Below are 18,011 nucleotides of genomic sequence, written 5' to 3'. Positions count from 1 at the left end.
TATAATTAGGTTCCACCTACGACTACTACGAGTACGATACTGGACTACGATACTATACGAGACTGGTTTTTCTCGCGTTCTCGCGAGATTCTCGCGACAATGTGGAGCGGGCTTAAAGACTTAATCCGTTTCAATCACTTTATTCCACTCGATTGCTTTAATTTTTTACAGAAACCGATGATTTCTTATATTCAATCCATTGTAACTGCTGTTAACTGAATCATTGAAATATATCAGCATTTTTTTAAGTATCGGTTCAAAATATTTTATTGACCCCAATCCAACTTTTCATTGAACCTTCTTGTTACGTATAAGGTTCAAAATAAAGAATTTAAATCTTAAAAATTCTATATTGTTATCATAAGAAAACATGAATCTAGGAATTCTACTCAAATAGATTTCCAAAATATATACATCAATGTCTTTATTGGTCGTAACATAGATTAGTAATGATTACTCACTCCTAACAAGAAAATGTAACCAGTTTTGACAATTGAAATTGTCCCTGTCATGTATTTTCGTGTTTGAAAAATATTTAAAAAATGTAGTTTTTAGATCATTAACGATAAAACGATATTTCTCCGCACTTTTTCTTCGATTTCGTGTTTTGCACCATCAACTGCACATGTCGGCATTGTTCCGCGTAAATTACACCATGACAGTAATTAAATGGCTGACACATTTGTCAGCCGTTTAAGCCATTTAATCGCTTCCTTCAATTACAAAGCGGTGAGATATCTATATGGTTCGTAATAAAAAAAATCAATCTATATGATATTATATATTTTAAGAGCTATATTAATATTAACAACCTATATCCGAGCTGTGGTTGAGGACACCTGCTTCATAATAAGTATAGTTAAATATTTATTTAATTAATTTTTTGTATTTGTTGTTATAGCGACCATCATTATGCATCGTCTGTAAAAAAAATCAAGTGTCTATCTATTACGGTTTAAGAGATAAAGCCCTGTGACTCACGAACAGACAGCGGAGGGTTTCGTTTTATCCTTTGAGTACGGAATCCTAAAAATCATTCTACAAGATGGCATTATAGATATGTTTCAGTACATTTGAGTTATAGGGAAATAAAATTATTATTTTTCAAAACTAAAAATCAATTTAGTAACTTTGCCTGAACGCTCCATAAGGCGCTTTCTCTCGCCTCGAAAATCATTAATCCTGAAGATGTTGATAAGGACAATGGTACAAAGTTATTAACATTGTGTATTGTCATCGGTTTTTGATAATATTTCAAAATTTTGAATTAAACTAAACGTTCAAAGTGGATAGAAATCGGGTTCAAAGATTCCGTTACTGTTACAGACATACATACATACAAACATACAATCCAAGCTAATAAAAGCGTGTTAAAAAAAAAAGAAACACGAATAATGCATCAACATTTAAAAAACATATACCGACAAAGCCCCCAATTTCTTAGTATCAGTGCGTAAGGTACGTATGTAAGGTAGATAGGGAAAGGACGAAATATCTCAGTTCGCCCAAACGCCCATAAAAACATCTTCCGAGGTAGATTCGGGAAAGTATAGCCCTTCTGAGACGGCGAGCTATAAAATCGCGCGGGATCTCGAGTGCTTGTGACACACGGCTAATAAGAATATGAACGGCTTACACACCTAAAATTTTCTAAAGAAAAAAAAAAGTAAAAACAGTTTCCTAAATTCTTACAAAAATATAGATACCTAACCTGCTGATATATTGATATACCTGCTGTAAACATTATGATTTTTTCACGCAACTATTAATTATATTTTGTTTTTCGTTTAAAATCACTTTTAGTTACTTTCAGTCTTCCTTTAGACAACAACCCTTTAGTTGATTAGTAATTAATCACAGACCTGTATTTGTTTTGTAATTGATAAATGTTTTTAGCGTTTGTGTAAAGTACAAAATTTCTTAAGACAAGAAGTTCTTAAAGTTTGTCAGGCACATTTAAAATAACCAAACATTTTTAACGTAAATATTTGTAACGAGTATCGTGCTAATCTATGCATGTCCAGTTACCTCATACTTTGTCTTATGTATGAGATAACAGTTTGTAATCACTGACATTTGTCGAAATAAATTAAAGTGATGTGTGAAATTGTTTTCCATTTGTTATAACCTTGTGTCTCGGACGGGGCTCGGGAATTTTATTTATTCAGCTCCTAGGGCGGTTAAGAGGTTTTATTTGGTATTTGGAACCCCTCCGGCGTTAACATGTTTAGTGCGGGTTCAATTGTAAATTTTGTATTGACAACGTTTTACTTGTGTACGTGTCTTATTCCGTTCAGACGTTCTAACATCTTAATGAGGCGTTCCAACTTAGTCTGCTTTGACGTTATAGCATGTATTATGAGATGAGTTATAAATGGACATATGTCGTGTAGTTTTCAGGGGTACTAAAGCATCTGTTATTGATCTTAGATCGCCTTCTATAATTGATGTCCGTACAAGTCTTCATGGATGGTAATATCTTCCGAAGATATCGTCCCAAGCTCAAGAATAGTTTTTTTTTCAAAACCGACAGATAAAAATCGAAATCATCACGACTATCGGATGTCTAGTAAAAATTATAATTTTTGCAGATAAAAATATTGTTATGTTATATGAATACGATACAATATACGTTGCAATTGCGTATTTTTTATATTTTTAGAGAGATAGTTATCTTCTCTAATCTAGAAGTTATCTTCTACGTTACGTTACAAAATATCTATTTAGTATATCTACACTTTATTAAATTAATAATACACTTGAATATATTCAAATATATTAAAAATCATCGCAATCTATTCTTATTCAAAATGTACATTCTATAATATAGAGATTCCATTAAATTGCTTATTTACTTAAGCTCTTATTATGAATGCATAGAATAGTTTCGAATCCTGCACCAGTCTTTGTAATCTGATGAGGGAATCAGCTTATAGAGTAATCCTTATTAACATGACTGTGGATTCCCTTCTTCAAAGCTTCTGAAGTATGGAGATGTCTGATAGAAATGTAGTTTTGAGGACATTTGTATCTCTTGTGAGTGTGTGATTATAATTATAATTGTTTTGTTAGTAATTGATTTTGGTAGCTTGGTAGTCAGTGTGTTATGTGTAGGAGTGTCACCAGGTTATGTAAAATAATGAATTGGTATATTTTAAAGCAAGATTTTTATTAACGTTATTTTGCTTTTGTAATCTCAAAAAGTTGGATGTACACAAAATTAAATTTGCATGACATCACCAAACTAATATGTAGTTTTATATAGTTTCAGATCAATCGTTTGGAGTTAACTGCTTCAAAATACAGTTGCAATATTCGATCCCTTCATACATACAAACAAAGAAAGTTAAATAAAAGCTTGTAATAAAAATCCTAGGCTCAAACAATAATTATAAAAGTTTCCTATCTTTTAATTCTTGCAGTCTGAGTTTCTTTTGAGTTATAATGAAGGAATGGCCACTGCGTTCAAATGCCTGCTCTGATGACTTTCTCGATAAAATTGTAATGAAAAGTTTTCCAGAAAGTTTAATAGGTTCGTTAAGACTTGCAATTTGAACTAATTGCGGTTAGTTATTTTATGAAGTATACTCTTTGTGGAGACAAAGAACCCTACAGTTATTTAGACGTGTGTAAATAAATATTGCGTTTACATAAAAACAGCGAGAGCTTGGTGATAAGAAACTCGAGTTCTTAATCAGGTGTTCAAGGTTCGAAAACTAGGCACCTCTTAATATTGAAAGTTTTGTTCGTATGAGAAATTATACTTACTTAGAGTGTTAGAGGTGTACGATATAATCGTACACCTCTACACTCTAAGAGGATACTCGTTCCCAGCTGTGGTACAGTGGCTTACTTACTTCTACAGGCTACTACCATTCAAATGACCACTTCTAGAATCACGAATCATCGATCATCAATCATTCCCTGATAAGATTAGAATCCTCATTGAGGTCGGCAACAGATGCGTTGCTATGAGTACTTTTAAAGACTATGTTGGGACGCCTCAGTTTTCAAAACATCCTACAATTTTACGCTACGTTCACTCAATCCATTATTCTGTTCAGTTTGCTTAGTAGACTGAGTAAATGTAACAATAAGTAAGTGCTCAAGTATTTTTGTCTGCCTCACATGTTCGCAAAAAGAGAGACAAAACATAAAACGCCATTTTGGCAATTTAGACATTTAATGTTACGTTACTGACACTATAGTTCTGATACAATCCGCTAGGGGCGCTAATTGGAAATTGTATGGGTAAATACGTAAACAAATACCAAAACAGTCATATTTGTCAAAACGTAAAAACTCATGGTAAGGGTACAGGTTACTAAACTGAGGCGTTTCAATAGTATTCTTATCACACCTGTCAGTCCAGAACACACTTTTTGGACACAAAAGCAAACATGCAAACAAGAACAGACTTAGAAGAAATATTTTCACCGTATAAACACCGGGTATGTTGTCAACTCACGTTGATATGAATATGTTTGTAGTATAAACACATATATCTTACTTACAAGGGTTGAGGGCTTAGGTCTGTAACATAAGATTACGGGCGGTAATCTCGTGACGGCCCGCTGTCACTGACAACCCTTCTTTAGAACTCATTTACATAATATTGTTGTACTGACCACGTAACTTTATTTGTCTTAACTTTAAAAACGAAAAACATATTTTAATGATCTAGATTACTTATTTACTAATCAGTGAAACTTAAAATAGGTGGTAGAACTCTTTGTGGTTCGATTCCGGCGGCACCACCGCCACACCTATTTCTACTTAATAACAGCAGTATTAGGCGCTGCTGTGTTCCGGTTTGAAGGAAGTGGTAAGGGAGACAGACGTTTCCGAGGCGTTCCAGCTTAATCCTCAGGGGTAGGGGCGCATTTGTGGCCGACCTCAGGTAAGAATATCTAATCCTATCTGGGGTTGATTACAGATGTTCACGAGCGGCAGTAGCCACTTACCATCAGGTGGACTACATGCTCGTCTGCTACTCCTATATTATAAATAAAAAAAAATATGGCATTGTCAACATGGTTATAAGTTTAACGCATAAATGCTGATTGTATATTATATAATTATTATTTTACTAATAATATCCATGATAAACGAATTTAAGCCACTTTAATATTCTACTAAACGCGTACTACCTTCTGAAAAAAGTTTTTGCACTTACACCTTATTCATGCTACATAGTTCAGTTTAACTTCAAAAAGAACCCGAAGCATTGCAGTCGACTGCAGCACTATATCTGTTACGTTTTATTGTACCACGATTCACCCCTAGGGGGTTGCGGACAGAACTTGCAGCTTTAATGTTTCTTAAGAATAAAAGTTGTAGGATTACTTCGCGGTTCTAAATAGTTTTTGAATTGGTTGGTGTTACGTAATAGATTTTAGCTTAGTGTTTTAAAAAATTAATAGTTCAATGCATTTTATTCACATTAAGGTAAGGTAAAAGTGGAATTATTCGCGTTAAGGTAAGTTTAAAGTGGAATTGAATTGAAAGGTAAAATAGTTTCAGCGGGTACCACCGTTACACTTATTTCTAGCGTGAAGTATTTTAGCGGACGGACAGACAGATACACGAGTGATTTTATAAGGCTTTCGTTGCGTTTTGGCATGTGGCTTGAACCTATTACTGTACCACTCTTACGTCCGTGTCCTTCTGAGAATGGGAGGATTTTAGGTCATAGCCCGCTGCGTCGGTCAAGTGCGGAATAGTAAACTTTACACATCTTTGAGAAGTTTTTTAGAACTCTTAGTTTTCCAGATATCGTCACAACGCTTCCTTTATCGTTGACGTAAGTACCTAATAACTTCTATTACTCCCATAAATTAAAAAAAAACAGAGATGCATATTAGAGTTTCGAACCTTGGATTCCTCGATAGAGAGGTCGAGTTTCAACTATAACGCTATCACTGCTAACAGTAACCCTAAAAAGAAAAAGTAATACTAAAAGCTAGCCGCAATCTTATACTAACGCCGGCAATAAGACCCACCGTCTTCAGCTATGTGTGGACGAAACATACGAACTGTTAGCAGAGTATAAAACGTATACTCTATTATACTCGTAAGGTAAGCTGAGTACATAAGATAAAATGAATATTGTACAACGTCGGTTGCGTCGAAGCGAGAAGATGGAACTCCTCGCGTCATTAGTTTTTGATTGAGCACCTTTGTGGAAAATCTAGGAAATATTTTAGTAAAATTAATATTATTACTTATTTCCAAGGTGGAAGAAGCTGTTGTGGTTCGAATCCAGCGGCATCACCGCCACTCCTATATCTACCTAATAACAGCAGTGTTAAGCGCTGTTGTGTTATGGTTTGAAGGGTGTGGTAAGTGAGACATACTTTTTCGAGGCGTTCCAGCTAAGTCCTCTGGAGTAGCGGCGCGTCTGTGTCCGATCTCAGGTAGGAATCTAATCTTATCCGAGATTCATTAGAGATGTCCACAGACAGTCCTTAAACGTAGTAACAATTTAAACCGATCAAGTACTAGACTTTACGACAAAGTTAGACCTTAAATACGGTTCATAGTTTTGCTTCGCTGATAACGCGATATTTATAATCATTGCTGAAGTTTGGGAGATAAAGTTCCATTGTAATGACCTGGAGATAAGCGGGAGATAAAACTGGAGATACCTGTTGTTTACTACGCAGGATATTGGGAATTTAGAATAACAGAATTGGAGATTAGAAAGATATCACTTTTAATCAAGTACCTATTTGATTGGTTTGTCCTTCGTAGTTCGACTGTAGTAGAATTTCTGAACAAAAAAGTAAAAGATTAAAAAACAAGTTAGTAGTCAATCTGATGGTGTATCAGAAGTAGGTGGGGTGGGGTGGTGGTGCTTTTGGACTAGACCCACAACGAGTTCTATCGATTCGAAAGGTGATTTTACAACGTGATGCCACTTATATGGTTATTAAATTTCTCGTAGATTTCTTGTTGCTGTTGAAAATAAAATTAAAACGGCACTTGTCCGTAATTACTTCGTCCGTAAAACAGACATATTGATCTCATTACGTCTACATATGTCTTCTTTTATATATATTTTGTTTGACCGTCAAAGCAAGCGAAATTATTATTATCTTTTACGAATCCAATTTTCTAATATCAACCTGACATACGCACCCCAAATATGAAAATGAGATCGTCTCTGCTGTAATATTTATTATATAAACCAGAAGATAACTTCTGATTCCCATTAAACCAGTCGTAAGTTTAAAGTAGGTCTGTAAAACAAAGTCATTTGAAGCCATCAGACTAAACTCCTCACTTAATTGCGCCTTGGAACTGATTCCTCATTAGTATTTCTCCCACGTAGCAGTTTAAGGAACGCTTGACATTTTAACGGAGTAGGTCCTTTGTTTTGGCAGTCTTACTGACATCCTAATATTATAAAGGCAGTATTTAGAACAGTCAGATTTTACCCAGGTTCAAGTTTTAAGCCTGATTTTAAAACTGTTTTTTTAAGTGTACAAATAAAACATGTGTAAAATATAGTCTACATACTGATTAGTGGCTACTGCCGCCCATAGACTTATTTAACACCAGATGTAAGTCCACCTTGAGGTCAGCTATAGATGCGTTGTTACCTCTGAGATCTAAGTTGGAACGTCTTGGATAAATACGAGTATGTATCCCTTACCGCAATCTTTAAATCTCCAGATAGGATTAGAGACCTACTTGAGGTCGACCACGGATGCGTTGCTACCCTGGGGCCTAAGTTGGAAAGCTTCATGTCTGTCTTAGCACACCCTTCAAGACAGAATACAGCGGTTAGCATGTGTTAACTTGCAGATATAAAAATGTCATCTAATCTTTGAGAGAAAATCTCCACCATAATACGTATACATAGTTGATAAGCAGGAACTAGAAAAACATCTGTGGCCAATATGTGATACAATAATAAAAGCTACTTCGTTCAGAATGAAACAGAATCTGCAAATTATATTATAATATTTTTTGAAGGTCGTAGAACCCTTTGTGATTCGACTCCGGCGACACCTCCGCCACATCTATTTCTACCTTATGACAGCACCGTTAAGTGCTACTGTGTTCTGGTTTGAAGGGTGTGGTAAGGGAGACATACATTTCCTAGGCGTTCCAGCTTAGTCCTCAAGGGTAGCGACGCATATGGGGCAGACCTCAGGAGTATCTAATTCTATCAGGGGTTGATTACAGCTGACCATGGGCGGCAGATACCGGAGTCGAATTACAGAGGGTTCTACCACCTTTAAAACTGCAGTCACCCACTAACTTCCTGCTCTAACGATGTACATAAGCTGGGGGGAACGCTTAGCTCAGCTAGCTTGGAACAGATGTTTTAATAAAATATGGTAAACGCGACTTCCTCTTTCCTTTTCCGTGCACGTACAAATTTTATGAAATTTCATAGTAAGTAGAGGAACTTTATTTAAAGCGGCCATAGCTTAGTGGTTTGAACTTTTGTTATCTAGGTTTGAATATGAGATTTTTTTAAATAATGTAGCCTTTAACATACATTCTGTGATTGGTCTAATATTTTTTATTAAATGGAAGTGGCAAATGAATATGCAGTCCAACTGATAGTAAGCGATTGCTGCCAATTTTACTTAGCAACACGGGAAATCATTATGATAATCATATAATTTCTCAATCCGTATTAATTAATTTATTTAATAAATAATTGTTTCTTACTTGTAGTACTTAGATAAAAAAGCTCTTGTTAGGATGATCCTAATCCAATTTGAAAATATTTTTAAATCAGAACAAGGAAAACTAGGTATTGCTAAATCCAAATTCTGGTACCGTTATCAGACAATTTCATAAAGTTGCTACGTGCTTAGAATAGTACTGGAGGTACCGGACTTGTACTACTCTTATTAAAATACAGCTGTGTTTTATATGTAAAGGAATTGTAGAAAATTATGACACTGTGAGCCAAGATAGAACGCCCCATGTTACCTGCACCTGAATATGGTTACTGCGTGCATAAAACCCGAATTACTTAAAACTTGAAGTTGGTAGAACCCTCTGCGGTTCAACTCCGGCGGCACCACCGCCACTCCTATTTCTACCTCACAACAGCAGCGCTTAGCGCTGCTGTGTTCTGGTTTGAAGGATGTGGTTAGGGAGATACTCTTCTGAGGCAGGAACGTTTTGTCCTCAGGATAGCGGCGCATGTATGGCCGACCTCAGGTAGGAATATCTAATCCTGTCTGGGCTTGATTACAGATATTCATGAGCGGCAGTAGCCACTTACCATCAGGTGGATTGCATGCAAAGCGCTATAGGATATATAGCTATGGCATAGGAGGAAACCTACTCACCTGGATGTTTTGAAAAAAAAATCGCAAAGGTGAACAGCCTATACTTATTTCATTCAGAGAGAAGACCTGTGCCTCCTAGTAAGACAATAGGATTTCCTAATATTAACAAGATTCCCAGCAAAACAATTTGTACCATTTACAAGTCCTTACACAATATGTGGGAAAATCAATACACATATTAGGCCGCCATCGTTAACAATCCCATCTATGTATAATGTACTCCAGTGTTTCTCAACATGTTGCTCATGACCTGGGGGGTCGCAAAGATTGTAGAAATCTTTTGAGAAGCCTTACTAAATAAAACAATGTAACATGCAAAAATATTATATTTCCTATTAAAGATTTCAAAAAATATTATTTAAAGGAAATTGGTTGATACCTGCCTATTTATAAAAAAACGTTAGGTTACTCGGGAATTATTTTCTGTATTAATGGGGTCGTTATCAACCTATTAGTATATCAGTGTTGGGCACGGAATTCTTTTCAGAGTGAAAGAGGCTTAGGCCATAATCTTATTAATAGACTTCACGCATGTTTATATAAATTTTTTCAAAGAAGTTAGATTCATATCATATTTCCTCACAGTTATAGCAAGTGTTATTTAATTTCTTATAATCACATAACTTTGTGTGCATTTAAACGATTTCACTACTACAGTTATAACTATGAGTAACGACTAAGGGAGTCGTGCCATAAAAAGTTTGAGAACCACCGATGTACAGGATTTACCGTGTAACGAATAAAATTTTACGATAAGAAGGTTGTATTGAAATCGGTTCCCGCGTTTCTTTTGCACGGATTCAGAATACTGATGTAGCGCTTTGATGGTTTTTATCTCGGAAAGGCCTTTGTTCAATTATTCTTTGGATTAAAGAAAGGCATTGAAGAGGTCTCGATTGAATATTTTTTTAGATTTTGCTAACGGTTCTGGATTATCTAGAGACAATGTAATTATTAAAGTTGGGCCATTTGTAACTGGTGAACTAAGAGTTTAGTCACGTGGTCAGTTGAGTGGATGGCCTTGTGGCTCTTTATTAGTGGTCCCAGTTATACATATATTGCAATAGTAGGTATTGAACATTATTAACAGTTCTAGCTTACGAGTTAAGAAACTCGGCCTGTCATTCTGAATCCGAATTTCAGTTCCCAGGTACCACTGATTTTTTAAATTATGTTCGTATAAGAAATTAATTATTAGTTGCTTAAACAGTGGCGGAAAACATGGTGAAAAATCTTAATTCCTGAGAGCTTTTATAAAATAGATTGCTGGGGTTTGTGACGTCTACTAATTCGCACTTGACTAGTGCTTTGGACTATGACCTAAGCTCTTCTCGCTCTAGAGACCCGTGCCTAGCATTGGGACAGTACAGTTGACGATTTCACATACACGCAGACACACGCTTCATCAACATGACACAGTTTGATGAACGGCAATTACTATAACTACTACTTACTTACTATCACATGGGCTTTTTTCGTTTCCGAGGGGGAAACCTTCGGTGCCTTGGGAGCGACACAGAGTTATGTGGGATTCATACCGCACTAAAATCGATAGGCATCGATACGATAGTTAGGGGATACCGTAGCCCTATTCTGGGTATACTCGATTCCTACTTCAATATCATACAAAATACTATATACCAACACTACCAAGTAATTTCTTTCCCTTTCCAATAAAATAAACCATTCCATTACGAAAGCGATTATCCGAAGCATTCCCAAAATAAACACGACGTAAATTATAATATCCAATGTCGCTGGTTCGAATCCGCCGGGACCACGGGCGGTCGTAAAACAATTTTTTATCGCACACACGATAACTGAAATGGGTTTATTTGATTGGATAATGCCTCTAGATGTTTTATGGGTAAAAGGGTATAACGCATTCTTAATGGTTTTTATGCCATGGATGTTCACAAAGTACCAATATAAAGACTAGCTTTAACCCGCGGATACACTCGCTGTCAGACGATGATGATATTTTTTATGTATCCCTCGGAACAGCCCTTCTTTGGGGAAGAAAGGGACTCTATGTCCTTTCCTGGACAACAGTGGCAACATGTTTGTGATCGGCTTCACGTAAAACTTGTTCTATAACTTATTATATTTTATATGGTGTTCTAGGGTATATCCGACTCGATTTATAGTAGATATCCATGAGAGGCAGAGACCACTTACCATCAGGTGGTGGCAAGCACGTATCTTATAATATTCCTTAAGAAAAAGAGAGAAAGGTATAACAAGGTGATAGACCACTTTGTGGTTAAACTAACGCTGCACCTATATCTAGTGACAGCAGTGTTAAGCGCTGCTGTGTTATGGTTTGAAGAGTGTGGTAAGGGAGACATACTTATCTGAAGCATTCCAACTTAGTCCTCAGGTGTAACGGCGCAGCTGTGGCCAACCTAAGGTAGGAAATTAATCTAATCTGGGGTTGATTACAGATATCCAAGGGCGGCAGTAGCCACTTACCATCAGGTGGACTGCATACTCGTCTGCTACCCCTATCTTATAAAAAAGGACATTCTTAAATAACACTTATTATTTAAGATCTAGAAGAATACATCCCATTATTCTTTCAGGAACGTATCAATAGATCCTTGAACTATTCCCAGAGGATTTTACTTCGCTTTGTAGTTTTCAAATCAAAGCACTTTGTGTACTGACGACGCTTTGACGAGAAATAAAATACAAAATTGAAATATAAAGGACGTTTTGTAGAAACTAGCTGATTAGATATTGGAATGTAGATATTTTTCCAATTATTTTATGAAATTAAATTAGCAAATGAGTATGCAGTCAACGTGAAAGTAAGTTACTCACTTTTATAAATGTTAGTCATCGTTTTCAACCTATTATTGTCCCTCAGGGCACGAGTCTCCTCTCAATGTGAAAGGGGTTTAGATAATAGTGCACCGCCCTAGCCAAGTGCAAATAGGTAGATTTCACCCACTTCTGAGAACTTTTTTAAAGAACTCTTAGGTATAAGTTTCCTTACCATAGTTTTCTTTGCTGTTAAAACAATTGATAGTTTATTTCTAATACGCACATAACTTTAAATCCGAAGTGCGTGCGGATTGAAACTTCAAACCATGTGATCAACAGATCGAGTTTCAACCACTGGGTTTTTTACTACCTGAACATCTGTAAACAACCTCAAATGAAATTGGACTCTTACTAGACCTTCATTATTTTGGGTATAAGACAAATACTGGTCTGTGATTTTATTTATACTTCTCAGAACTAAGAAAACTTGCTTCCTATAAGTTTATTTCCCTTGGCATATCCTTCAAATCAAAACAACAGCAGTTGATACTCCTGTTTTACGCAGAAATAAGGGTGGTGCCCCTGGATTGGAACCGCGAAGGGTTTTACTACCCTTTACATGTGTATGGTATTAGTTTCAAAAGTGGACCTATACACTTTTGAAACTAAAACCATGAAATTTGGGACAACGGGTTTATTTTATGACGTAGGCACCCACTTAGAAAAGATATTTCGCCCCTAAGGGGTTAAATAGGAGTTACATGTTTGTTTAATATTATGTCATAGACTACGAAGCATATTATAATAATTGACCAATGGGTCGAGTGTGAGTTTTATCAGGCATTTACTTTACTATCGCGTTTACGTCTAAAAACTCAAATTGTATGAAATCTTAGTCAGCGCCTCTAGCGGAAAGTTACGAAAACAATAACTGCGAGTGCGAGTTTTATTTTGCATTTCGGTTAACGCAACTTATTTCGTCGTGACGTGATTTAACTTTTGATGTTAAGTATTTTGACGTTTGAGCATTCATTCGCGAGTGTGAGTTGTGTTTTGACAGTTTGTGTACGTAAACTCAACTATTTGTGTTAAGTATTTCATTCACTTGCATTTCATATAGTGAAACCAAGAGTTACGTATTTTAAGTTAAATTTGTTTTTTGTTTATTTTGTTTAAAATGAGTTTTTTCGTGTCGGATTTGTTGTTAAGGGGTAGAGCAACCCGTAGTTTTTTAGCCTGGAGGATGATATCGGTTGCTCAAGCGCAAGATCAACGAAATTATATGCGTAGGCAAAGAGCGTCTTTGCGAGCGTCTGTTAACGTCCTAGAAGATCTTAGTGATATAGAATTTAGAAATAGATATAGGTTGACGAAGGAAGCTTTCTTATCTTTATGCGAAGACCTACAAAATTTGACAAACTTGAGGTCTACACAACGTGTCAGTGTAGAGACAAAGGTAAATGTTTTTTTGCAGTAGATATATTTAAAAAACAGTGGTTTCAAATACTACTAGATTTCTCACTTATAATATATAATATGACTTATTATTACAGGTTCTTGTTGCGTTATTTTTTTTTGCCACTGGCTCTTATCAGAGACCGGTAGGGGTGGCCAAGGGTTTGTCGCAGAAAATGTGCAGTGTGTACATACACCAAGTGACTCAAGCACTCATACACCCAGCAATGTTACGGAAACATATAAATTTCCCTACCACCCCAGCTGCAAGACGAGTAGTTATTGATAAGTAAGTAGAAGTAAATATTTCCTACAAAAAAATCTTCATAATTTCTACTATTTTTGTTTTTAGGTTGATTATATTATTTGTTTCAGATTCTATGCCAAGTTTGGTTTACCTGGCATTGTTGGTTGTATTGATGGCAGTCACTTTAGAATATTTTCACCACCAACAGAAGAAGAGCAACTTTATTATTGCAGGAAACATTATCATTCGATCAATGTACAAATGGTAGGTATATGTATTTCTGGTAATAAAATTATATTAAACTTATTATCCCACAGGGTCAGTGAATCATATAAAACTCATTTATTTTCCAGATTTGTGATAGTGATTGCCGTATTACAAATGTTAATGCGAAGTTTGGAGGTGCCAACCATGACTCATTTGTATGGGAAAATAGCAGTTTAAATAAATACATGCAATCGCTGCATCAAGGTGGTGAAATATGTTGGCTTTTAGGTAATTATTTTCATTTTTTTTATTGTACATTACTCTCTTATTTGCTTTAAACTGTTAGTGAATTGGATGCATTTCAATTAAAAAACTATGGTAAAATGTTAAGCCAATAATGTATTGACATAATGCAATTTTTAAATATTACAGGAGATTCTGGCTATCCGCTTCGCCCATGGCTGATGACCCCATTTTTAAATGTACAGCCTAATACACCCCAGGCACTCTATAATCAAAAACATGGCACAGCCCGAGTGTGTATTGAAAATACATTTGGAAGGCTAAAAAATCGTTGGAGGTGCTTGTGCAAAGACAGAGTTTTGCACTATAAGCCTAAAAAATGTGCCCAAATCATTGAAGCGTGCTGTGTGCTCCATAATATGGCAATCGATTTTAATGTACCTGAACCGGATAATATTGGTAAATTTATTTATATTATAATAAACCCCTATTTTCTTATTATCCTTAGAATTGAAAAGATTTTGAAATTTATTCCCGAATGTGTAAATTACATGTAAAAAGTAGTAAGTAATACAATTCTGACATTACTTTATAAATATTTTATTTTATAGATAACACTGCCGAAGATGAACCAGTTGAAGTTATAGAAGATACAGGTGGAAGGTATGCAACGGATTTATTAAGAGGAAGAGCCTACAGAGATCGATTAGTATTAAGTTTTATACAGCATAGTGATTAAAAATATATTTTTTAAAATAACCTCCATATTTTAATTTTATTCCTTCATAAATATACTTTAAATAAACTAAGAACACATATCAAATAATCAAATCTTCTACTAAATTAACATAACAAAATAGAAATAATTAATAAAAATAATGATAACTGAATGATATCTATGCCTACTATATTCTTATATACATGTAATTATCTCAAATAAACTGTGAATTTTATGTTTATACAATTGAATCAAAATAAGACTGTAATTAAGGATTCAGTTGACTGAATAAGAATTGCAAACATAACAAAAATGTTATGAGCCAGGATCGATTTACATAAATAAGCTTCAGTCTTTGCAGAGTTTTGAATTACTTATTTTATGTAATACATCCACAGCACTTGAGGCAATCTCTTGCCATTTTTGCTGTGTCTGCAACTCCAATTCCCGAATTCTTAATCGTTCCATTTCTAATTTAATCTCCTCTGCATGTTTATGGATAAGCAACTTTCTCCATTCATCATCAGTATGGAGAAAGTTTTGTGCTACCCTATCCATAAGAGTTTGGGTCCTCCGGTGCCGTGGAGAACCAATGACCCTTCGGGATGTCTTTCTTCTCCGACCACGTGGGGTCTGACCCTGCTGTGCTGGGACTCTTGATGGTCCTGGTGGTGGGGTGTCACATACTGCCTCCACTACATGTGCTGCATCCATTACATTTTCCTCTTCCACTTGTGTGGGGGGCACTGAGGCAACTGTCATCTCTTGGGATGGTCCCGGCACATTCCAAGGCTCAAATGGATCTGTAAAAATAATGTTACATTATTGTACTGCTAAATAGCTAAGTATGAACTGAAGAGTGTGAATGTTACTGTACTTAATTGGAGCCTCTACTCTACTATTAGTACTATGAGTAGTGATTGATAGAAATATATGTTAGTTGCCAACCTGCTGCCAAATGTTTTCAAATCGCCTATAATTCCTGATGATAATAGTAAATGCAAACAAGATCACCGAAGAGACAGCTGTTGATTGTGGTCAATAATATATTTCTTCAATCCTATCATATAGGTAGGTAATAGTTTTATTGACAAAGCTTTTTTTTGTTAAATATCCAACATTAAAGAACTTTACCTATGTTCATAATTGGGCTTTCCTCAGCTGGCTCAACAGCAGTATGTGGAGTTGGTGTTAACGTCAGAGTGCGGTCTGGGTCTTCATCTTGTGCCTGTTGTTATAAAAATATTATTTATTACATAATTGCAATAATATCATTATTTTTAGCTGATAAAAATATTAACTACCATTCCCTTTTATTGTACATATTTTTACACACAGAAGCAAAATAAACATAAACAAAATGGTGTAAACAAAGACTTCCTGAGATGACCATTTATTAAGTAATATAGTAGTAATATATATAAGTCAGAGAACCACACCTGTACGTATAAGCCAGCTTCAACCACATCTGTAAACCCAGTAGCTGCTTGGACACCAATTATTTGCAAAACCCGGAGCTCCAGGTTGCTTAGCTTTGCCTGTAGCGCAGGCCCACCACCAGTACCAGAAGCTGCTCTATTTATCTTAGCAGACTTCTTTTTGGTGTTATTTTTTAAATCACTCCATACCTTAAACCCATGCATAAATTAATAAATTATAAATGTACTTTTATTTTTTTATAATATAGGAGTACCAAGCAAGCATGCAGTCCACCCAATGGCATGTGGCTACTACTGCCTATGAACAGCAGTAATCAACCCTAGATAGGCTTAGATATTACTACTTGAGGTCGGCCACAGACGCGCCGCCACCCCTGAGGACTAAGCTGCACCGCCTCGAAAAAATATGTACCTAATCCCAGAATGCATAATATTAAGTATGAATTAAAAAAATAAAGTAGAAGTCAAGCCAATCATGTGTAATCAAATTAATAAATTATGCTGACCTTTTTCCACTTCTCAGTCCCTTTACTTCCTCCTGTGGGATCACCGTTTAAAAGATGGGTGAGCTCTTCCCATTTTCTTATATTTGTTATCCTTCCTTGTGGGGTTTTTTGTGGTTTGTTTAAATCACCGTGTCTTAAACAAAATACAGTTTAAATTAATTGCTTGTGCATACGATGACGCTCCGCATGAATATTATTATGGATTCGAAAACAATGCAAATAAAGAATTACTTCATACTCACTCTGCCATATAGTTCACCAACATTTCAAATTGAGTCGCACTTGTTTTCATTGTTATATACCTATATTACAATCAAAACTACAAAAGAATGCAACAGGTTGTTCCTATGCACGCCAAATCACTTGCAAAAAACAAGCTTGGTGACGCACGACGCTGCTTTGTTTATGTTTTATTCCCGTTTCTTTTACTCGTAGGGTTAAAAGTGAAATAGTGCTATTCTGACGTTAACATAAAGCATACAATTTTAAGTGACGCTTATCTTCCTCGTAGAACATGTGTTAAGATTGACTTTTTGGTTTGGTTACTTATTCCGAAAATAATACGAACAAATGAAGAAATACATGAGTTACATGCTTTTCAAATGTAACGGAAGAACTATTTAATTTGTTTGGGTTACTGTCGGCGAAAAAACTGGCGCTTCGCCGACACTCAAGTTTGACAACATAACAAAAAGATGCGTACTAATTTCGAAGTGAGCATACCAAATTTTTTTTCGACAACATTTTGATAACTCGCACTCGCTATTGACATGCTTACTGTCAACCTTGAGTTAACTCATTAACGTGATGGTGAAGTTAATTGATTTTATTTGTCAAACTCACACTCGGCCTACAAGTGCGAGTTGAACTTGCACACGGAGGCTTTCGTATTTCCAAATTTTCATTATTTTTCATTTTTAATATTTTTTTATCACGGCATTCGTAGAGATAATACATTGTGAAAATTTAAACTTTCCCTCTATTAAGGTTAATATAATAAGGTTATCGAGGAAAACGCAATAAATAGCAGTTTCCTGTATGGCGACAGCCATTCATTTTTAAGCTTTTTATTTTTAGTATTTGTTGCTATACTACGGCCACTGTTATACA

The 18,011-nt window shown here is 35.6% G+C and overlaps 1 protein-coding gene across 2 annotated transcripts; it reads right to left on the bottom strand.

The window, feature by feature from the left end:
- Nucleotides 1-14,822: 14,822 nt before the first annotated feature.
- Nucleotides 14,823-17,747, bottom strand: LOC140747505 (uncharacterized). 2 transcript variants are annotated; one of them, XM_073080008.1, is made up of 5 exons: nucleotides 17,144-17,747; nucleotides 16,902-17,034; nucleotides 16,396-16,584; nucleotides 16,091-16,184; nucleotides 14,823-15,759 (listed from the first exon to the last, which is right to left on the bottom strand). In XM_073080008.1, exons 1-5 carry the CDS (start codon nucleotides 17,191-17,193, stop codon nucleotides 15,305-15,307), a joined length of 921 nt encoding a protein of 306 aa, XP_072936109.1. In that variant the 5' UTR covers nucleotides 17,194-17,747; the 3' UTR covers nucleotides 14,823-15,304. The 2 variants fall into 2 exon arrangements, with proteins under 2 accessions (XP_072936109.1, XP_072936117.1); XM_073080016.1 differs by lacking the exon at nucleotides 16,396-16,584.
- Between the last annotated feature and the right edge of the window lie 264 nt (nucleotides 17,748-18,011).

The sequence above is a fragment of the Epargyreus clarus genome, unplaced genomic scaffold (genome assembly GCF_041222505.1).
Source record: "Epargyreus clarus isolate Ecla_fem2 unplaced genomic scaffold, WU_Ecla_fem_2.2 ptg000002l, whole genome shotgun sequence".
Classification (NCBI taxonomy): Eukaryota; Metazoa; Arthropoda; class Insecta; order Lepidoptera; family Hesperiidae; genus Epargyreus; species Epargyreus clarus.
Note: the sequence above shows the minus strand (reverse complement) of the source record. Positions and strands in the feature narration are given on the sequence as shown.